At 37.7% G+C, this 19,572-nt stretch overlaps 3 protein-coding genes across 4 annotated transcripts; all 3 read right to left on the reverse strand.

Annotated features, from left to right (window-relative positions):
* Nucleotides 1-1,091: 1,091 nt before the first annotated feature.
* On the reverse strand, nt 1,092-5,356 carry LOC103714910 (putative 4-coumarate--CoA ligase-like 8). Its single transcript, XM_026807624.2, has 6 exons — nt 4,304-5,356; nt 2,994-3,180; nt 2,691-2,836; nt 2,531-2,598; nt 1,991-2,093; nt 1,092-1,310 (listed from the first exon to the last, which is right to left on the reverse strand). Exons 1-6 carry the CDS (start codon nt 5,297-5,299, stop codon nt 1,173-1,175), a joined length of 1,638 nt encoding a protein of 545 aa, XP_026663425.2. The 5' UTR covers nt 5,300-5,356; the 3' UTR covers nt 1,092-1,172.
* A 2,248-nt stretch (nt 5,357-7,604) lies between these two features.
* On the reverse strand, nt 7,605-12,555 carry LOC103714897. 2 transcript variants are annotated; one of them, XM_008802346.3, is made up of 5 exons: nt 12,359-12,555; nt 12,114-12,278; nt 11,983-12,042; nt 9,912-10,099; nt 7,605-7,984 (listed from the first exon to the last, which is right to left on the reverse strand). In XM_008802346.3, the coding sequence occupies exons 1-5, from the start codon at nt 12,454-12,456 to the stop codon at nt 7,794-7,796; spliced, it is 702 nt and encodes a 233-aa protein (XP_008800568.2). In that variant the 5' UTR covers nt 12,457-12,555; the 3' UTR covers nt 7,605-7,793. The 2 variants fall into 2 exon arrangements, with proteins under 2 accessions (XP_008800568.2, XP_038970876.1); XM_039114948.1 differs by lacking the exon at nt 11,983-12,042 and having other exon boundaries at nt 12,359-12,552.
* A 4,184-nt stretch (nt 12,556-16,739) lies between these two features.
* Nucleotides 16,740-18,539, reverse strand: LOC120104318. The gene is made up of 2 exons (XM_039115238.1): nt 17,574-18,539; nt 16,740-17,481 (listed from the first exon to the last, which is right to left on the reverse strand). Exons 1-2 carry the CDS (start codon nt 18,394-18,396, stop codon nt 16,868-16,870), a joined length of 1,437 nt encoding a protein of 478 aa, XP_038971166.1. The 5' UTR covers nt 18,397-18,539; the 3' UTR covers nt 16,740-16,867.
* Between the last annotated feature and the right edge of the window lie 1,033 nt (nt 18,540-19,572).

The raw sequence follows: 19,572 nt of genomic DNA on the forward strand, positions 1-19,572 counted from the left end.
AATTAATTTCAAGGAGAGTTTATTCAATAAATTGGAAAAGATATTTAGAGTGAAGAAGGAGATTTTGTCATACCAAGCTTTTTTTTTTATTAACCCAAATTGGAGATGGATGACATACAAACTTAGGTAGGTTGGGTCGGGTTGAAAATTACGAGACCAAGACTTGGCCTAGAGTTTAGTTGGATCTAATTTTTAAACCGGACCCAACCCACAAGCTTTCAAATATGGATCAGGTAGGGTCTAATTCGGTTGGAACCTGGTCGGGTTGTAGGCTGACCCAACCCATTTGCAGCCTTAATCTAGCATCACTCTAGGGAAATAGAACTCGTTTACCTTGCTTGCCATGAAAGGGATGATCCCGCTTTGCTCTCTGCCTATCTCTCTCTCTCTAGTCTCTCCTGATCCAGCCATCCAGGGTATCTAAAATATTTGGGATAACGTTTTGTACTGCATGGGTGTTATACAGTTTTTCTATATATATATATATATATATATATATATATATATATATATATATATATATATATATATATATATATGAAGTGGATTTTAACTTGCAATGGCGGCAACATCAATGACCTCAGAATGGCTGCACGATATATCCCCAAGCTCTGCAGGTGCAATCTTCAGTTAATTATGGTTATAGGAGATCCATTGGATTAAATATATTTGAACGGGATATGTGCATGCATGAACAACTGCAGTCAAAAGAATCATTTTTCAACATTTTTGTTCTCCATTCAATCAGAATTTTCTCAGCTTACATGGAGACAAAGATCCTTCTTAAAAGTTCTCATGAAGATATACGTACGGATCCTTCGACAACAGTAAACAGAAACCTCCTGTAATTGCCAACTACACATCAAACTACTACGATTCATGAAGAAAATAGCACTTAAATTTCTCACGGTGATGTGCATATTTTTGTATTGTAATCATGCAAACAAAGATTTTGGCAGTCATCATATAGAAGCCAATGACCATTAAGTTGAATTTTGGATGATGTTTATGATGCCAAACATCATGAAGTTGATTTTTATATAATGTTCATGATACAAATTAAAGCATCAATCAAGCAAATTAACCACCCATTGCAGTCTATAAAGACTGAATATTCTGTCTTCAAATCCCAGGCAATCCAAGGAATGAAGATACTGGAGAATATATACTTTCTATAGCTTTGAAGAAATTTCTATCTTCTGATGCTGCATGACTGTATCCTTTAGATGCCGCCGGAGGATCTTTCCTGAAGGTGATCTTGGGATGGACTCCAGAAACAATACTTTCCTGATCTTCTTGTAAGGGGCAACCTAACAGTATTCGGAATGACCGTAAGTTGTAGTATATATCAAAAACTGATATAGTAATTTTCAAAAAAGCATTGATATTTGCAAAATAACTTCGCCTTATTATGTCTGCAATACAAGGAGGGACCATAAGGGTCTCTAGTAATTGAGAAAAGCATGAAGGTTATAGTAGATACAAGTCTTTATTGTCCTTGCATTTGCTTATCTGCCTTTTATAATAACAACCATACGTGCAAATTTCTGCATTATTTGATATTACGTACGTACTCTTGCATCCATTAATAGAAGGATATAATGCAAGAGTTTGGTTGCGTGACCTCCTATTTCTTCTAGTTTCCTATGGATGATATCCAACAATAGTCTACTCACATGGCAAAACAAAAATATAGGAAGAAGAATCCTCTGCGGTGCAGCCCATGCGCTATAATTAAAATGCTGTGCATCCTAGGATGGATGCCATAAGAAGATGGGTGGCCATCAAATAACGGCGTAGGCCATTGCTCATGTACTACCTTATTTGATGGCCATCCATATCTTAATGGCGGTGATCCATAGCTGCATAGCACTCTGTGATTCGTGCTCATAGGTCCGTGCGCTCAAATGACAAACTTGAGAGACTTGTCCAAATAGGTATCTAGTTTGGCCTATGGATAAACATGAAATGGACCAGGTTGAATAAATACCTTGTTCTCCATGAAAGAAAGGACATCATCTTCTTTGATTTTGCTCCCTGCCTTTCTAACTATGCATGCCGTTGGAATCTCTCCTGCCTCCTCATCTGGATACCTATATGTACATAAAGATATCACCATTTAGCACAACCTTTCATACAAACGAAATAAGTAAAAAATTCACATTGAACTATAGACATATGAGTTCTATATTATATCCACGTACGGGATCAACAGTGATACCATATTGCGTTTTATATAAGCTTGAAACAAGTTAATCGAAAAACTTCTTAAACTTCTATGTAGAGCACCCTCTCTAAGCCAATGGGTTCTGCAAACTTTGATCATCTTTTCCATATCTAACTATATCAAATTCGATAGCTAATGTGATATTGTTTACATTCGTACTCGATCAATGGCATCATGTTAGGTTAGTTACCATCCAGCTGCCTATAGAAACTAAAGTAATTCCAGATTCACAAATAATTAAGAAGAATAGCCATAACAACAGCAAGAACTGCTACTGTTGCTACTAATTAAATCTACACTCACGATGTCACAGCTACATCGAGAATATCTGGATGGGTGGAGAGAACCTCTTCAAGCTCTGCTGGGGCTACCTACAGCATCTCCAAACAGCATTAGTTAGATTGCAGCTCCATAAAGGGCTTGCTTGCATCTACAGTGGAGACTAAAGTAAAAAAGCAGTAACCTGGTAAGCTTTGTATTTTATGAACTCTTTGATCCTCTCAACGACGTAGATAAGCCCCTGCCTGTCAATGTAGCACATATCCCCAGTGTGCAGCCAACCCTCTCCATCAATGGCCAGAGATGTGGCTTCCTGGTTGTTCAGATAACCTACAGAAATGGTGCAAGAAGCCTCATACTCTTCTTGCATCTATAAATAAAGATATCTGGAAACTATACGTGCATATGTTTTTGTATGCATATATGTATGTAAAAATATTAATTTGCATGCATGCGTGTGTGCGTGTGCCGCCATGCACAGGGTCACCTTGCATAACTGGAGGCCCCCTGAGATACAATTCGCCGTGTTCGTTTGGTGGAAGAGCTTTCCCCGTACGCACGTCAACGATCTTGGCCTCCATGGTGGGGATCAACCTTCCAATGGAAATTTGCAATCTATCTTCGAGCCCATCACAAACTGTTATTGGACCGCTCGTTTCGGTCAAGCCATAGCACTGCACCACCACACAAAAAAAATTTAATAACAACAGATAAATGTTTAATTCGATAAAACGCTACAAGGACATGCACACGTATAGCACATAGATCACATCTGTTTAATAACGTAGGCGATTGACATGTAAATGCAAACAGATGTTTCCTTGATATAAATCAAGTGGTCCAAGTGGGAATTTTACTTGTAAGATGATGCGTCTATTTCAAACTCTTTTAATTTTTTTTTAGAACATTATAGAATTCCTTGCTATGCTCATTTCCGTATTCAAAATTTTCTTAGAAGATTCATTCTCCCATGCCCCCATCTGAATCCATTCTTGCACCAGTCCTTTTTTTTGTTTTAAAACTAAGGTATCGATGATATTTTTTTTTTTTTTTTGGTACATCCGTAACTCATAAAGTCAAAAAGAAGTAAAAAGTGCAAAGAAGACGGCATAGAGTTGTGTCTGTTCCAGATAACACCTCTGAAATGATGGGCCGCATAGAAAGCTATTCAGTCCCCAGCATAATTGGCCTCTCTGTTCATATGAGTAGCACAGAATGCAGTACATTCACTTAGAAGATGATGAATATCATGATACCTATCTTTCAAGTTGGAAAATTGTTCTATAAATTGAACCCTGTTCACAATAAACACTAGAGCGGCATTCATTTTTTTTGTTATCAGTCAGATGTGGTGGTTTTAGAAGAAACGGTGTTGTTAAATGCTAATAATGTGAAAAATGATAGCCGTTAGTTCCCATTACAAAGACTGTTATAACATAAATAATGGTTGTTACTTTTATACCTTTTCTCAATAAAATAATATTTTAAAATTTGAAATTCATTTTTTCCCAAAAATGATTATATGGTCAAAAGTTAGCATTTTTTAATTTATTAGATAAAAATAATCATTATTATAATTTTTATAATGATAAATGACGGGTTTGATAGTGTGCCATTTAGAAATAGATTGGTGCAATGCAGCAATTCAATTACAGATTATATATAAATATTTATTTGATTGCAAAAAAAAATTAGGCGCGTATATATATCCTCCCTCCAACCTCCTCCCTCCGATCACACCATCCAACGGTGATGATTGGATCTATGACGAAGGATGCGTGAGAGAGCGTGTGTTACCTGAGCGAGCTTGATGGCGGGGTAGCCGTCGGCGAAGCGCTCCATGTGCTTCCTCGCCAGCGGCGCCCCCGAGCAGACGACCTCTTTGAGCGACCCCAGACCGTAACCCTTTGCCACGCCGGACGACTTCGCCAGCTGCACCACCATCGGCGGTACCGCCGGAAGCCGCGTCACCCGGTGCTTTTCCACCGCCTTCAGCAACTCCTCCACCGCGAACCGCCGGAACACCACCACGGTCGCCCCCGCAGCCACCGCCCCGCACACGAACACCGAGAACCCGTACATGTGGAACAGCGGCAACACGCACGCGTACACCTCTTCCCTCCCCCACACGTGCCGCAGAACGCTCGCCATCGCCACCAGATTCCCGTGCGAGCTCACCACCCCCTTGCTCTTCCCCGTCGTCCCCGACGAGTACATTAGCACCGCCGGATCGGCCGGTCCCACGCCGGCGAACTCGATCGGGACCGTCCGATCGACGGAGAGCGATTCGAGGAACCGCTCGATCAGGGTTAGCGGGCGGGGGAGGAGGCCGTCGAGCTGGGGGGCGAGATCGGCGGTGGTGAGGATGAGAACGGGGTTACAATCCTGGACCTGGGATTGGATCTCGCGGCGGGTGTAGAGGAAGTTGGCGGTGGAGAGGACTGCGCCGAGGGACAAGACGGCGAGGACGAGGGCGGGGATGTGGAGCGAGTTGGGCGAGACGAGGAGGACGACGTCGCCGCGGCGGACGCCGAGGGCTGCGAGGGAGCGGGCGGCGGCGGCAACGAGCGCGCGGAGGTCGGCGTAGGTGAGGGTGGCGCCGGTCGCCGCATCGATGAATGCGGGCTTCGAGGAGGAGGAGGAGGAGGACGCGGAGTAGGAGAGGAGGAATTCGGGGAGAGAGAGAGGTGGGATTGGTGGTGGAGTTGATCTCCATGGGCTGCTGTAGATGCCAGTAGAGGGGCAGAAGAAGGCGCTCTCTTCTTGTCTAATATTAAAAGAGGAGCCCCCCATTCTTCTCTCTCTCTGCGACTCTGAGCGTCCTCCGAGAAGCAGCGATAAAAAGGCGGGTGCCGGGCACAGGCAGCGCAGCGGTGGAAGGATCCAAGCACGAGGGATGATAGTTGAGGCGGGATGGAAAGTTTTGACTGCACGTAGATATTGACAGATGTCGTGAATTGAATCGAATATTGAGTCTCTCTTCAGCGAACTTGTGACGGTGTCACCGGAGAGTTAAAGGCTGCCATGTATTCACAGAAACGTTGATGCTGCCCGGAGGATGCTAATGATCGGCTGGATTCAGCAGGTACCACACCTGCGGCGTGAATGGGCACTACCTCTTACTTTAAAATATTCAGACATAGTGAAAAATAATATTAAGTTTTAGATTGGGTATATTTAGGCTAAAGAGCTTAGAGATTGGATAGTCTTGTACATGGCCGATCACTTCAGAAAATTTCTGGACGCCAGAAAAAAAAAAAAGAAATGCCTGAGATGTATTATTTTTAATTTTTTTTGAATATATCTATACTAGAAGTATACAAGCCATCTATTGTAAAAAAAAAAACGTTAAAGGGTGCTGCCGATGCGATTTATGGCAAATGGGATTGAATGTCTCTCTCTGTTGACGGAATGTTTGAGTGGTTGCTAAGGAGTGTTGATACGTTCCCGGCGTCCACGGCTCCCTCATCCGGCCGACGGTCCAACCTCGAGTCCATGCCAGGTTTGCGCACTAACTGGCTCAAGCGAGATTGTTCGAGTCCACCGATTGGTTTGACGAGTCCACATCTGCAACCGCCCACCCGCCGACCGCAATGCATTGGTGCTTATCCGCGCTGCAAGACTGCTTCTCGCATGTACGTTATTCTTTGTTCAAAATGCTTTTTATTGTTACACCAGCCGTTTCTTTCATGACGATCATATATCATATCTTCTAATTAACAAATAACACCAACTCTAATATACCTTCTTATATATATATATATATATATATATATATATATATATATATAGAGAGAGAGAGAGAGAGAGAGAGAGAGAGAATGAATTTGGACAGGTTAATTTTTGGTACAGATAGATCTTGCCATATATCTTTAGCTGTCCTTGATTTTTCCATGCTTTGCGTGCCAATAAATCTGGACAGATATTTGTGTGCTTTGCATGCCAATGAATCTAGACAGTTCTTTGATGTAGAGAAATTTTACTATATGTCCTTGAATATCCTTGATGTACTCTTAACATATCTCCTTATGATACATTCCTAATTATCATGTCTTACATTTTCTTAATAACGTTTCAAACGTTTTCTTTAATATTATGAGTCATTTATTTAATAAAAATGTGTGCATTATACATGCAACATTCCAGTTCTCGCTGATAGAAACATCAGCATGACAGCATAGCATTATACATGCAACATTCCAGTTCTCGCTGATAGAAACGTCGTCAGCATGACAGCATGATTTATGCTTGTACGTAGGCGGTGGGGGCTATACTTTGGACCATGCATAAATTGCATGGCCGCTCTTGGATTCCTCGGTCGGCACCATTCTTGCATCTGCATGCATTAGGGAGAGGTTTTAAATACGATTCTCACTGTTTCTTACGTCTCTCAAGCTTTTTTTTTTTTTTAATAAGAAACAAAACTCAGGCAGTAAATCCACAATGTGGTAAATTTCAATTGACAAAGCGCGATGATCTTGCACAACTTGGAAGAGAATGCCAAATGGTTGAGTTGATGAATATTTTGTTGATAACTCTATTTTCCTGTCCTTATTCTAGTATCCGGCTGAGCTACCACCTTTCCTAATGGCTTTACTACTTGGACAAAAGGGTGGGAGTGTGATGCCGGTTAGTATCAATCCTTCACATGTAAGGCAGGAATAAGATAGAAAGGTGAAAAGTAGCCCCTTCCAAACTCAAAAAAAAAAAAGAAAAAGAAAAAAAGAGGAAGATTAATATTAGCTGCAAAGCACTAAGAAAAGTCTGAAGGCTTGTATATACGCAAAAAATATCCATTGCGCACACTATCCTATGAACACTACAATAACAGACTAACAGTATTAAAGTCTGTCTCGCCGCCACAGGTCAACTCTGTAAGTAGATTAAAAAGGCCTAAACACAGTCTTCTCAGTAAAAAAATAAAAATAAAAAAAAAAATAAAAGAAAACTCAACACAGTTCTGTCTTTTAAAAACAGCCACAAATTTAATTTACCTTCGATGGATTTATTGGTGTAGACCGTTCCAGAACTCCACTAGCTAAATGTACCTTCATATCAATGTTTGACTTCGTAATGATGACATTAGTGACAAGTAGGGGACCTGAAATATAATTCATTGTAACCTTTTCGTTTAAAAAGACAGAAAAAAAAAAAAAAGCATCCATGGTGGGCCTTAAAATCCTCGCAACATCGAATTCCAATTTATTCATATATGTCATATAAAAAGCAGAGTCTGAGAATTTCCCATTATTAGGCAGAAGCCATATTTTACACTCAGGAGCCAGGTTCACTTCTCTGCAGTCTCTGATTCTGGAGATCTGCAATTCTGGCATTCCACAGGGGAACTGGGGGGAAGATCGCCCGTGAGGCTTATCCTTAATGTCTGGTGCTTCTCCTCATTTGAAGGAACATGAAGGAGAGCCTCCATAATTAGTATGTCCCAGCTATGGTGCCGAAGAAATGAAAATGTAGTATCCTCTGCAGCACAGGAAAAGAAAGTCATATACCGTGTTCCATATTTCGTGGTAAAGAAGTTTACATTATATAATCCTATTTTATCACCAATATGTCAAAGCTTTAAATGTCATGACTAGGAAACATTTCTCATTGTCGCATCTAATCCATGCACAACTTGGCCAAGATCTGATTAAGGTTTTATGTTGTAAAATTAAGGTCATACCATTATAACCAAGTTTGAAGATTATTGAACAGAGAAAAGCATAAAAGCAACAGTGTGAAATAAGTTCTGGTGCACCAAAATTAGACAATACACACGGTATTGTCTAAAAGCTAACTATGCTGGAATCTTAGTAGCCCTGGGACATGGTAAACTTGCAATCTTTACCTTGCTCTATCACAAGTAGGCTCAATCTCAAAAAATATTGCTTGCTAGTAGTCACGAGCCTGTATTTCAGAAACTTGAATCACATCTAACTTGTAATCCACCTTTTGGTTTCGTTCTATGTGAATTTCTCCTTCCAAATTCTGACTCGATATTTCTTCTTTTTATTCCTTCCATTGATTTCCCCAGTCTCTACATTTCTCTTCTTTCTATTCTCCTCCTTGATCTCCACCACCTGGTATTCTCTATCACATAGCACAGGTTCTTTACAAGTTGAATTTTGGCAAAAAGTTGCTGCCAAACCTATGAATCAGGACAGCAAAACACTAAAAGGTTGGTATTCAAACTTATGAATCAGAAAAGAAAGAGATTAAACAGTTGGCTAACCAGAAGTATATTATGTGTTCATTGCTTTTATACTTTATAAGGCATTAACTTCGAGATGAAGCTGACTTCCATGCCGAGCTAGTTTGGGTCATGGAACCAATTAATAATAAAGGTCAAAAGAAATTGAACATCTTTCGCATGTGCTCTGAGTGGAATTGGATTTGTCAAGATTTCATTTTCAGATGTATCAAGAAACAATATTACAATTAAAAATAGGCAAGTTGTGGACTGCTAGGTAGGTAATGGAACATTGCCAGCTATGGGACGGTAATGGAATTAGTTAAGATTTCATTTTCAAATGCATCAAGAAACAATATTATAAATAAAAATAGGCAACTTATGGACTGCTAGGTAGGTAATGGAATTCTGACAGCTATGGGTCATTTCTGCTGCTAAGTTTTGATAATGAGAAAAGACACTTTATTACTCTAAATGTTAAATCAGATACTACAAGCTTTAAAACTTAGTTGTTGGAGAAACACTTCAAGGGGTTGGACCCAGAACAATGGGCAATGTTGGTTACAATATGACAATAGGCAATTGTTTTCTGCTCTTTTGAGCAGATTTGAGGATATCATATAAAATATTTCAAGGGCAGTCTTCCTGGTGAAATTTGTACCGTCAGTATTTTCAGAAAATTGAACAAGATTGCACTTATTGAGCAACAGCAAAACTATGCCATGCATATTTTTGTATTTAGGTTGCGCATATTGGCATACAACCTTCATTAACATTGTAGATCTTTACAAAGAAAATTTTGGGTACATTAATAGATCATATGGACAATGATGACAATTTATGTAAGACATTTTGCCACTATGTTTCTTTGCTAAAGCATCGCAACTTCTCCAAGTTAATGAACAACAAAGAAGATGGTACAGACTAGAGTAGAATTACATCTGAGTAACTATCATATGAAAAGTTCTAGTATAGCAGAAATCCAAAAGTGGCTTCAACTGAAGAAAAATGTTTGATACTGTATCTACAATCTAAAAGTAATGTGAGAGATCTTATCGACTCAACTGTAGAATACATGCAAAGCCACACATGAAGGTGAAAAAAGAAAATGTGGGATAGATTTGCCAAAATGTGGAGAAGTAGAAAGTAGGAAGAATTAATCAGGCAACGCACAGCAAGACACTAAGATAAACTTGCAGTAAGTTAAGTATGTATAACCTCCATGACGGATGGCCTTCAACTGGAAAATGCCAGATCCTTGTGGCCCAGAAACAGGGAATGTGCAAGATACAGAACGCCTCCTATGTCCAACTGCAAGAGATGCATCATACCATGGACCTCTTACAATTGGCACACCAATAGTCTCTATAATTTTCTGATTCTGACTAGCCTCTTCAATTGCCTTACTGAAAGCAAGTCAACAAGTTGCACCTGTAAGGGTTCTCATAATGCAACATCTACATTTTCATCAAGATTAATTTTATAATTTCATTTAATAAAATAAAAAAGAATCACATTTTCTCTTAGCAAAATATATGCTTAATCAAAAAATAGCATATTTCCGGAATACTAGTACATGGCTGAAACAAAATCTTAAGTGAGAATATCCAGCCTTAACATGTGAGAGAACAAATATAACAAAATTAGATAACAAAGATCTGACATATCGAAAGATGTGTCATGACAACTACTTGGGCAATCACCATTGATGAAAGGTTTAGGGAATATACAGTGGATAATATTCTGAATAGATAGCTTACTGTGAACTTGAGGAACATCATAAAAAGTTACAATAATTATTCTATTCTCACTAGACTAAATGTGGTCCCTTGTAAATTTGCCTAACAATTTTTCCAATTTGTGAGGAAATTGGAACCTCGTATTACAAGGAAAATATATATTGTCATGACTTGGTCCATATCCAAAGTTCATAATAAACTAAATACCGTGAGTGGCACTGCAATGCAGAAGAAAGGTTGCCAAACTAATTGATCCACCCTTCCACAAATGAAGCAAAATACTAAAAACAAATTAGTTTCCAAATTTTGCTCAAGAAATATTGATAATTAGCTCCAGTTTGGATTAAAATCTTGGTAGCAACATGATTTACGAATCAGAGAGTATTATGCCCAAACTAGATATGCTAAATAAAACCAGCAGTGAGATGTCATGAACTAAAAATCAGACATTGCTCATTGCTGGCGGCATGCCAAAAATCAGACTTCGCAGCCCAATCGGCCTTTTATTTAGATATGTCTGGATGACAAAAAGTGCAGGTTGGCACAAAATTTGACAAACAGTTACATCATTGATCAGTCCTTGATCATAAAAGCTGCTTAAGTCACCATACACAAAATAGTGTCTGGGAATTGATCGTTATCTCAAGCCCTAGCACAAGGCAGCAAATGTGAAGGAACTTCAAAGTTGTCGTTTTATCCCATCCCTAGGTTACAGGAGATCATGTTAACAAAAAATGGAACTTCTGATGGTTAAGGGCACGGAGAAAACAATAGAAAGATGTGGCACCGAGCTTGCTCATTACCTAAACAATCTGCATACTGCAAATGGTTTTAGTGCTTTTTAGTGATTACGGTAATAATGGGAAACCGATCTTGGAGAAGGTTAAAGGTGTAAAGGAGCTGACTGAGGAGAATACTTGTATTAAGCTAGATTCGGAAGTTGCATAGCATGGATGGCAGCACTAGGATCAGAAAAATGGTAAAGGGCATTTGCTCATATATATTTAGAGAGAAAGGAGACAAAAGAATGGGACTGGGTAATGTGCAAAAAAATTAAAGTTTTATTAGTTGGACACAACAGAAAATCATCTATCTTCCAAACTTGACATCCATCATAGAAAATCTCTAGGTAAATACAGGAAGTACTGATTTAAATCAAAGGTAGGCAGTGAGCTGTAGCCATGGTTTAATGGACTGGTTTAGATATGATGGGCCATAAATTTGCCACGACTTAAAGTATATGTTGTACACTGGATAAAAGTTCAAGTTATGTATGGATGTATGTAGAAAATAATTGGTTAATGCGCAATGGAAATTAGAATGACTGCTTGTTTATAACAGGACAAATCGAAAATTCAACAAGAGATGGTGCAATTTGATAAAGTTAGTTCGAGAAGATTTAATATCAATTTAAAAATGGAGTTTTTCCTAAGAAAAAATGGTTTCTTTTCTACTCCAGAACAGCAATTTCCAACTCCAATTTTACACAAAATCTGCGGGTGTCCAAAACACATTTATGTATCTACTTTAAATGACCAATATTCGATTACCTTTCCAAGTCACCGAAAAACCAAGAAGATACTATGTTCCAAGTTGCGTCCAGACGAAATCTTGAACAACGAACCATCATGATTCACCAATATAATAAGAAGAGACAAACTTAGGGGAGGGGAAATGGCACCTGCTGCAGCCATGAAACATGGCGAGGTCATTGAGGGCACTGAGGGCTAAACCTCCGGTGACGCTGATCAACGCGATCCGGAAGACCCTTCGGCCTAAAAATCTCTTCTTGCCGCTGCTGATGCTGCTACTTGCGGCCTGCTCCGAGGAAGTAGAAGAGAAGAAACTGCACGAAGAATTCAATCATCCTATCATCAATTGCCGAGAAGAAGGAAAATTAAAAGGGAGGTGATGGGAGGGGATTACAGCGGAGACTGGAGATGCCTCAGAAGCGTCGAATTTGCGGAGGAGGAAGAGCTTTTGGTGAAGAGGGGGGAAAAAGATGCCAACTTTCTCGCCAACATCTCTCCCTCTCTCGCCTTGCCGATCCGAGGGAAGGAAACGGTAAGGGGGGGAGCTAGGACTTCAGAGCTCGGCAATAGGAGGAGGAGGAATTCCCACGGATGCATTCATTTTATATTGGTTTAATAAATCCGGTTTCCATATATATATATATATATTATATATCGATTGATTTTAAGTTTGAGTTAAGACTCAATTATCAGCATGTCATTATCATATATGTTATTAAATATATTTTTATAATAAATTTAAAATATATTTATTTATAATTTTTACTATATATAATTATTATATTATATTAAATAAATTATGAATTTTAGATATATCTATTTCAATTGTTATAGAAACTCTTTTTATAATTGTTATAATGTTTATATAACAAATTAAAAATCTTCTTTTTATATCTTATTAATAATAATATGAAATATGAGAAGAATTTAAATTTCATTGTTAATATCAATATACATATGGATAGCTTGCAATTAATTAATAAATCATTTTAATTAATATATTGATTTAATTAATACATGGTTTTCATCTTTTTCATGGTAAGTTGGAATGCAGGGATGATTTAAATCATATCATTATTGTTAGTATCTACATGGGCCATGGCAATTGCCACACGCCAAATGGAGAGCTCGGCACAATAAGAGCCTCTATTTTAATTTATAAATTATAATAAATATGAGGCTTTAGCTAAATTTTTATTGCATATTAAGCAATAAATTTTTATAATTGCTGAGCAGAAATTTTCGTCATTAATACTAGTATCATTAATGTTGGCATTCATATATCCAGCAGAGAACTCCACACAAGCTAAATTCATGTATATACTCCCATCATTAATCCTAGTATCATTAACATAACTTTGTGCATACATAAAGTATAATTTTTTCTTCTATTTTCGAAATGCAATATAATAATTTCACAAATTATAATAAATAAAATATTTCAATAGCCATATTTTAATTACATTGTAAGCAATAAATTTTAATAATTGTTGAGTATATTAACGTCTGTATCTAATATTTATTGTAGATTAAACAAGAATTTTTAATGATAGCCATGCACATTAATACCGATATTGATTCCATTTAGGTATATAATAAATTAACAAAAGAATATATACTAAATTAGAATAAATATAAGAGCCCTAATTATTATCCCAAATAAAGAACCGTATTACTGATATTATTAATACATGTATCCACGTGATGAATGGAAAGCTTAGCATAAACCGAGTCTCCATTTTAGTTGTTTAACAATATAAACCTTGGGATGCATCAGTTGCAGTATTATTATTTTTCCAACTACTCTTGAAATGCAATATAAAAGTAGATATAACAGAATAAATAATATTATAATAATATCTAATTATTTTTCAAAAATAAAATTTTGATTTTAATATTATGATATACTATCGCTATACAAAATTTTAATAGTATATATATATATCTATCGATACAGTAAAATAATATATTATTATAAATTATAAGTATATAATACATCCTGTATATAATAAGAAATAGAAAAGGAATTACATATCGGAGATATTTAAATACAATATAGATATATATTAGTGGTTATACTTTCATTTTTAAGCAATATCATGGACATAAAAATATAATAAAAATTAATAAAATATTAGTAATAATGTAATAACCTGCGTGGGATTTGGGCAAGGTACACTACTCATGAAAGATGTTTCATTAGTATCAACATACACTAGGTAAATATAGTTATTAATAATATCTTTAATTTTATATTAATTTAGAAGTGCTAATAAAATGTTTCTCATTTAATAGGGTTTAATAAGCTAATAAACTTATATAATATTGTAATATTCTGTTAAAGAACTTATCATCCAAAAAGAAGAAAGAGCTTTATTGATAACGCTGTTAATATGGGCGTCCATACGTTGAATAGAGAGCTCTCCGAAAGCATAGCCTCAAATTTAGAATATATATATTAGATATATAGATTAGATTACTAGAATCCACTACGTGCGTGTGCAGGGATTTCCCTCGGAGAGAGCCAAACAGGTGGAGAGGGTGGGCCCCGAACTCAATACTTTTCTATTTCAAACTAAGTATCAGAAATCTGTAATTGTTATAATTGAAACCCTCACAAACATAAATTGCAATAAATCTTGAATAATGTTTAGATTAGTCCTGTGCACGCAAGAAGAGACTAGTCCGAGCTTGAATGATGGACTAGATATAAACCCGTGTAGAACTTGAACATTTTAATCAAATAGATCCCTCAATATTATAGAAACCTGCTAATAAAGTTGCTGACTTCTTGGACCGATTTCATCGACCCTGCATGCCTCTCACTGCCTTATAGATACCGTTGATGAGTATATCCCTCTTAGTTCACTTCAAATAGAGAAACAACCAAGGGCTCGTTTGGTTCGCGGAAAGTATTTTTCCTCCTAAGAATATGATTCCTGGGAATCAGATTCCTAGGAAGAGAATACCTAGGAAAGTACTTTTGGCATGTTTGGTTAACCATGAGAAAGTGACAAATTTCCAAAGTGCTTATGTTTGTTGACCATCCACTTTCCTAGGAAAGTTATGTATAATTCCTATTATGTCCTTAATAAAAATTAGTTCTTTAATGCCTCTTTAATGCTTCTTTAATGTTGAAGGGTCTTTTTGAAAAAAAATAAAAAAGGAGTGATTCCCACCTCATGGGAAAGTAACTTTTCCATGTTTCTCATGGGAAAGACTTTCCCATGAAATGTGGAAATCATATTTCCATGGGAATACAACTTTCCCATCTCTCTCCTTTGAAAACTCCAACCAAACAAGAGGCATTTCATTACTTTCCCGTTGACCACACTTTTCCCCCTCCTTTTTCTGCGAACCAAACGAGCCCCAAGTCTTTCAACCAAAAGTAGGAGTTTATTTCTCAAGTTACCTGAATAACATAAAAAAAGATCCTCTATAATCCCCCAGTATTGCTGCTCAATGAATAGTACTTATGTGAGTCAACTTTTTTTTTTAAAAAAAATCCAATTCCCTCAAAAACATTTAAATGAAAATTTCGGGGAATGGGAATCCTGTACTGGGCCCCTGGAAAAAACACAGAAATACTGAACCAACTTCAAAAGCCAAAGAACTAAGAAACTCTGATCTCACGATATGCTTTGAACCAAAGGCTTTTTCCAATTTATGAATGAGAAATTTTAAGCTACCATCCGGATTATTTACTGGTATGGGGCTTTTATCTCAAAATTTCTTGCAAACTTGTTTTTGGCTGCTTTTGGTCCTTGGCAAGTCTGTTTTGCATATAAGTAAATAACTGGGACAGGTTAAGATGATATTTGATCATCCTTGTGGAAACAATCAAACATTTTCTGTCTTATATATAGGTAATTGATTCAAGTCTAGGCCACTTAATTCATTGAAGTTCAACCAACTTATTGTATAAGCTTAAGATCATCTTGAGATCATATTTAACACTTCGAGACGGAAATGACCCAAATGGAAGATACAGTTCTTCTTATATAAACACCAAGTGTGAGGTTTTGACAACATAGTCGTAGGCAACCAAGAGCAAATAAATGTGTCTATAAATTCCAGTCGAGCAATGACAAATTTTCAGAATAGATCTAGCACTTCTCCTTAAGTCATGTTTGTATTACTTCTGGAAAGGGACTAGAAATGTTTATAAATGTTTGTATGAACTGGTTACTGTACTCCATTTGCAGGAGCTAGTATAGATCTCAAAGAGATCCAGAAAGGGAGAATACAGGTCCTTACCAAAGAAACGAGTATTATGATTGAAAGTCAGATGCCAACAGTTGGCTTCATTCAAGGTTCTCAACTCAAATAGAAGAAGGAAAATTTTAAAATTACAAAAATTGTTAACCTAGAGAAAAATGTCAAATTACCTTGCTCCTAGAAACAAAAGAGAAATATCCAGAAATTGAAGAATTTTTGATATCAAAATATTTTTTGAGTCGAAGGCTTTCCTCTAATTTATTATTGAGAAATGCTAAGCCATCCTTAGAGTCATTGATCAGCATAAACTTAATTTGATCCCAAATCACGAGCATTTCTTTTGTTTGTAGCTTTGATTCTCGGTCGTTGTGCTTGCAAGTTAATTTGTTGCATAATCAAATAACTTGGACAGGTTAAGATAATATCTGACCATACCTCTGAGGAAGATCACATACTAAATATTAGTCTTCTATATTAGCAACTGATTGATATTTAAGCAACTTCTCTCATGGTATTCGATGCAAAAGTTATTTCAAGGTAATGTAACACTTTAGGAGGAAAATAACCCAATTGGAAGATATAGAATGCCTTCTCTAATATATCAACTACAAATGAAATGTTTTGACAACAACAGTAGGTGATGTGCTCATAAGTTTGAATGCAGCAGTGGTGATGAATTTTCATATTAGATGGGACTACCGAACCCATACCCCCCAGAGCACCCTGAAGTAGAGTTCTCATTTGATCCCCATCTCTTCAGCAGCAGCTCCTCGTACTCTTCTTTCTCCAGGAGGGCTGCCTCCGCTCTACTCTTCCACACCTGTGCTGCCTTTGTGAGCTCCATCTCCGCTTCCTTTATCAGTGAGTCCAAATCCAAATCCAGGCTCAAATCTAAACTCAAGCTCAAACTCCCTTCCACTCCCCTCTTCCATACCTCGCCACCCTCTCCCTTCCAATACTTCTCTTCTAGCATTCTAAGGAACTCATCCTCCACTTTCTCGACATCAAACTCGTCCGTCACCAGGCAAGGCTTCTCGTCTTCAAGCCCGCCGCTTTCATCATCAGTGTTCACCAGATGATCAGAAGGCGGTCCTCGTGAGCGAGCACAAACAGTTCCTTTCTCCATAGTTATGAATCCCCCATCTTCCTCATCAGTTGGAAGAGAGTTCTCGATCGTGATGAAGCCACGCTCCGATCGCAGGGAGGGGACTCTTCGTGCAGTAACAGTCACCGACCGGCTGCGGAGGCAACCAAGATCCGGGAGGCATGCAAAGAACTTGCTTTTGTTTTGCTTTTGCCCTGCGTACGTTAAAAAAAGTTAAAATTAAACAAACTGTGCATGGCATCGAAACGTATCAACAAAGACAAATCTAACGAAGCTACCAACATACCAACAAGATCTTGAGCTTCTTCCAACATCCTACAGCACACACTAAGGTTTAGCGCGCCGCCACTGGCCATCCCTCCAAGAATAAAGCTCATGCTCTTCCCACCGAAATTGGAATGCAAATTCCCGGCCATCGCCAATTCACTAAGATCGACATGAAACGTGCCAAGATCACAATCAGCTGCATCGACTAAAGACACCCATATGGTGAAACTCCTCAAGATCGATCGGACGTCGGTACTGCAATGATGCAAGAATATCTCGTCGAAGCTGGCAATCCCTTCGCAGACATGAACGGGGAGCGTGTGCTCTCCCTTGCACCCTTTGGTCTTCCATCCGACAACCAAAACCTGGCCGTCCATGGCTGATGGCAGGCCACCTACCTGATGGATCTGGAGGCACACCACGCACCGGGACCGTCGCCTCCTGATGTCATCGAGGAAGTTGAGTACTTTCCACCTCCAATTACAGAACACATTCCTTTGGCTCGTGGCCTCAGGAGGAATCCTCGCTCTGTGGAGGAGATCAAGCTCTTCCAGAAGCCGAGCTCCATGTTGGGTCCTGTCCATAATCTTAGGACTTGAAAGACCGATGGAGAGGTGGCGCTTAAGATAAGCAGCTTGGATCGATGGAAGCGAGGGTGAGGTGGTGGTGATCATTGGAGTGGCATGACATGTCTCGCGATGCAGGTGATGGATGCTGAGGAATGCCATTGTTGGATTGGCTGGGATGGCATCTTGATGAGAAAAGGGGGAACCAAGTTTGGAGTAATCTAATTCATCTTGTGCTCTTGGGTATAAGTGGTTTGCTTCGATCTCAGAAGACATCGTATCATGAGTAAAGAGGAGAGTGGGGCTGCTAGGAGCTGGCTGTGATCATGTTCTCCACAGGCAAGGCAGTATTTTATCAACCCCACCTAAGAGAACAATAAAATATGCTCACCTTTATGTTGAGTAGTTGTCCAAATTGGCGAGGGCCAAAACCACTTACATGCCTTTTGGATTGGATATCCATACATAGTCTCTGCTCGCTTAGCTTTAGGATCATATAAAGTCATCTTGCTGCGAGTGCTAAGGTTCAAAATAACAGGTCAAATCGAGAGAGGAGGAGAAGACCATGTGACCTACAGGTAAGAGAAGGACTAGTGTGTGCATCTCTCAGCAAGTGTGATGCTTTACATGCAGGACTCGTTTTATTGGAGTTTTCAAAATGTAGAAGTACCCGTTGGTGTTCTCCAAAGATAAAAAATAAAAAAAAATAATTTTTTATGAAAATAAAATTTTCATATTTTGGATGTGTGTTTCTTTGGATAAAAAAATTTTATTTATCAAAATATTTTTTCTAAAAAACTAATAGCTGGATATATGATGCCCGAAATTTTTTTAAAAAAAATATTTAGTTGACTATATAAAAGTGACACATTTTAGATTGGCTTGTATTTAGTTGAGCATATATTTTTTCGAAAAAATTGTATGAAATATCTGTTATGCCTTTGATGAAGTGAAAAATCTTATTCCATTCTATTTAAAAGCTTCAGAATAATTTTTTGAAAAAAATTATCCTAATTCCCAGCCTGTGAGAATTATGCTTCATGTAGATTTTTTTTTATAAAATATGAAAATCTTATTTTTATAGAAAAACTATTTTCTTATCTCTTTTTTTGAAACTCCAACCAAACATAAGTCATTTGTTCATTTTTCACTAGCCATATTTTTACTACTTCTCTTCCTATGAGCTAAATGAATTCTTCGTGCAAAAGAAAAATTCATGTGAGACATAAAAAAATTCAATTCCCACCAACTGAAAATTGAGATAATTTTTTTTCTAAAAATATTCTTAAACTTTTAGATGGAATAGAATATATAAGACTTTTCTCATATAATAAGTATTTTATCCAACTTTTTGAGAGAAGTAAATACTCAATTAAATATAAGCTATTCCATAATACTTTAACTTTTTTTTTTATGGTGAATCAAATATATATAAATTATTTTTTTAATACA

The sequence above is a fragment of the Phoenix dactylifera genome, chromosome 17 (genome assembly GCF_009389715.1).
Source record: "Phoenix dactylifera cultivar Barhee BC4 chromosome 17, palm_55x_up_171113_PBpolish2nd_filt_p, whole genome shotgun sequence".
Lineage (NCBI taxonomy): Eukaryota > Viridiplantae > Streptophyta > Magnoliopsida > Arecales > Arecaceae > Phoenix > Phoenix dactylifera.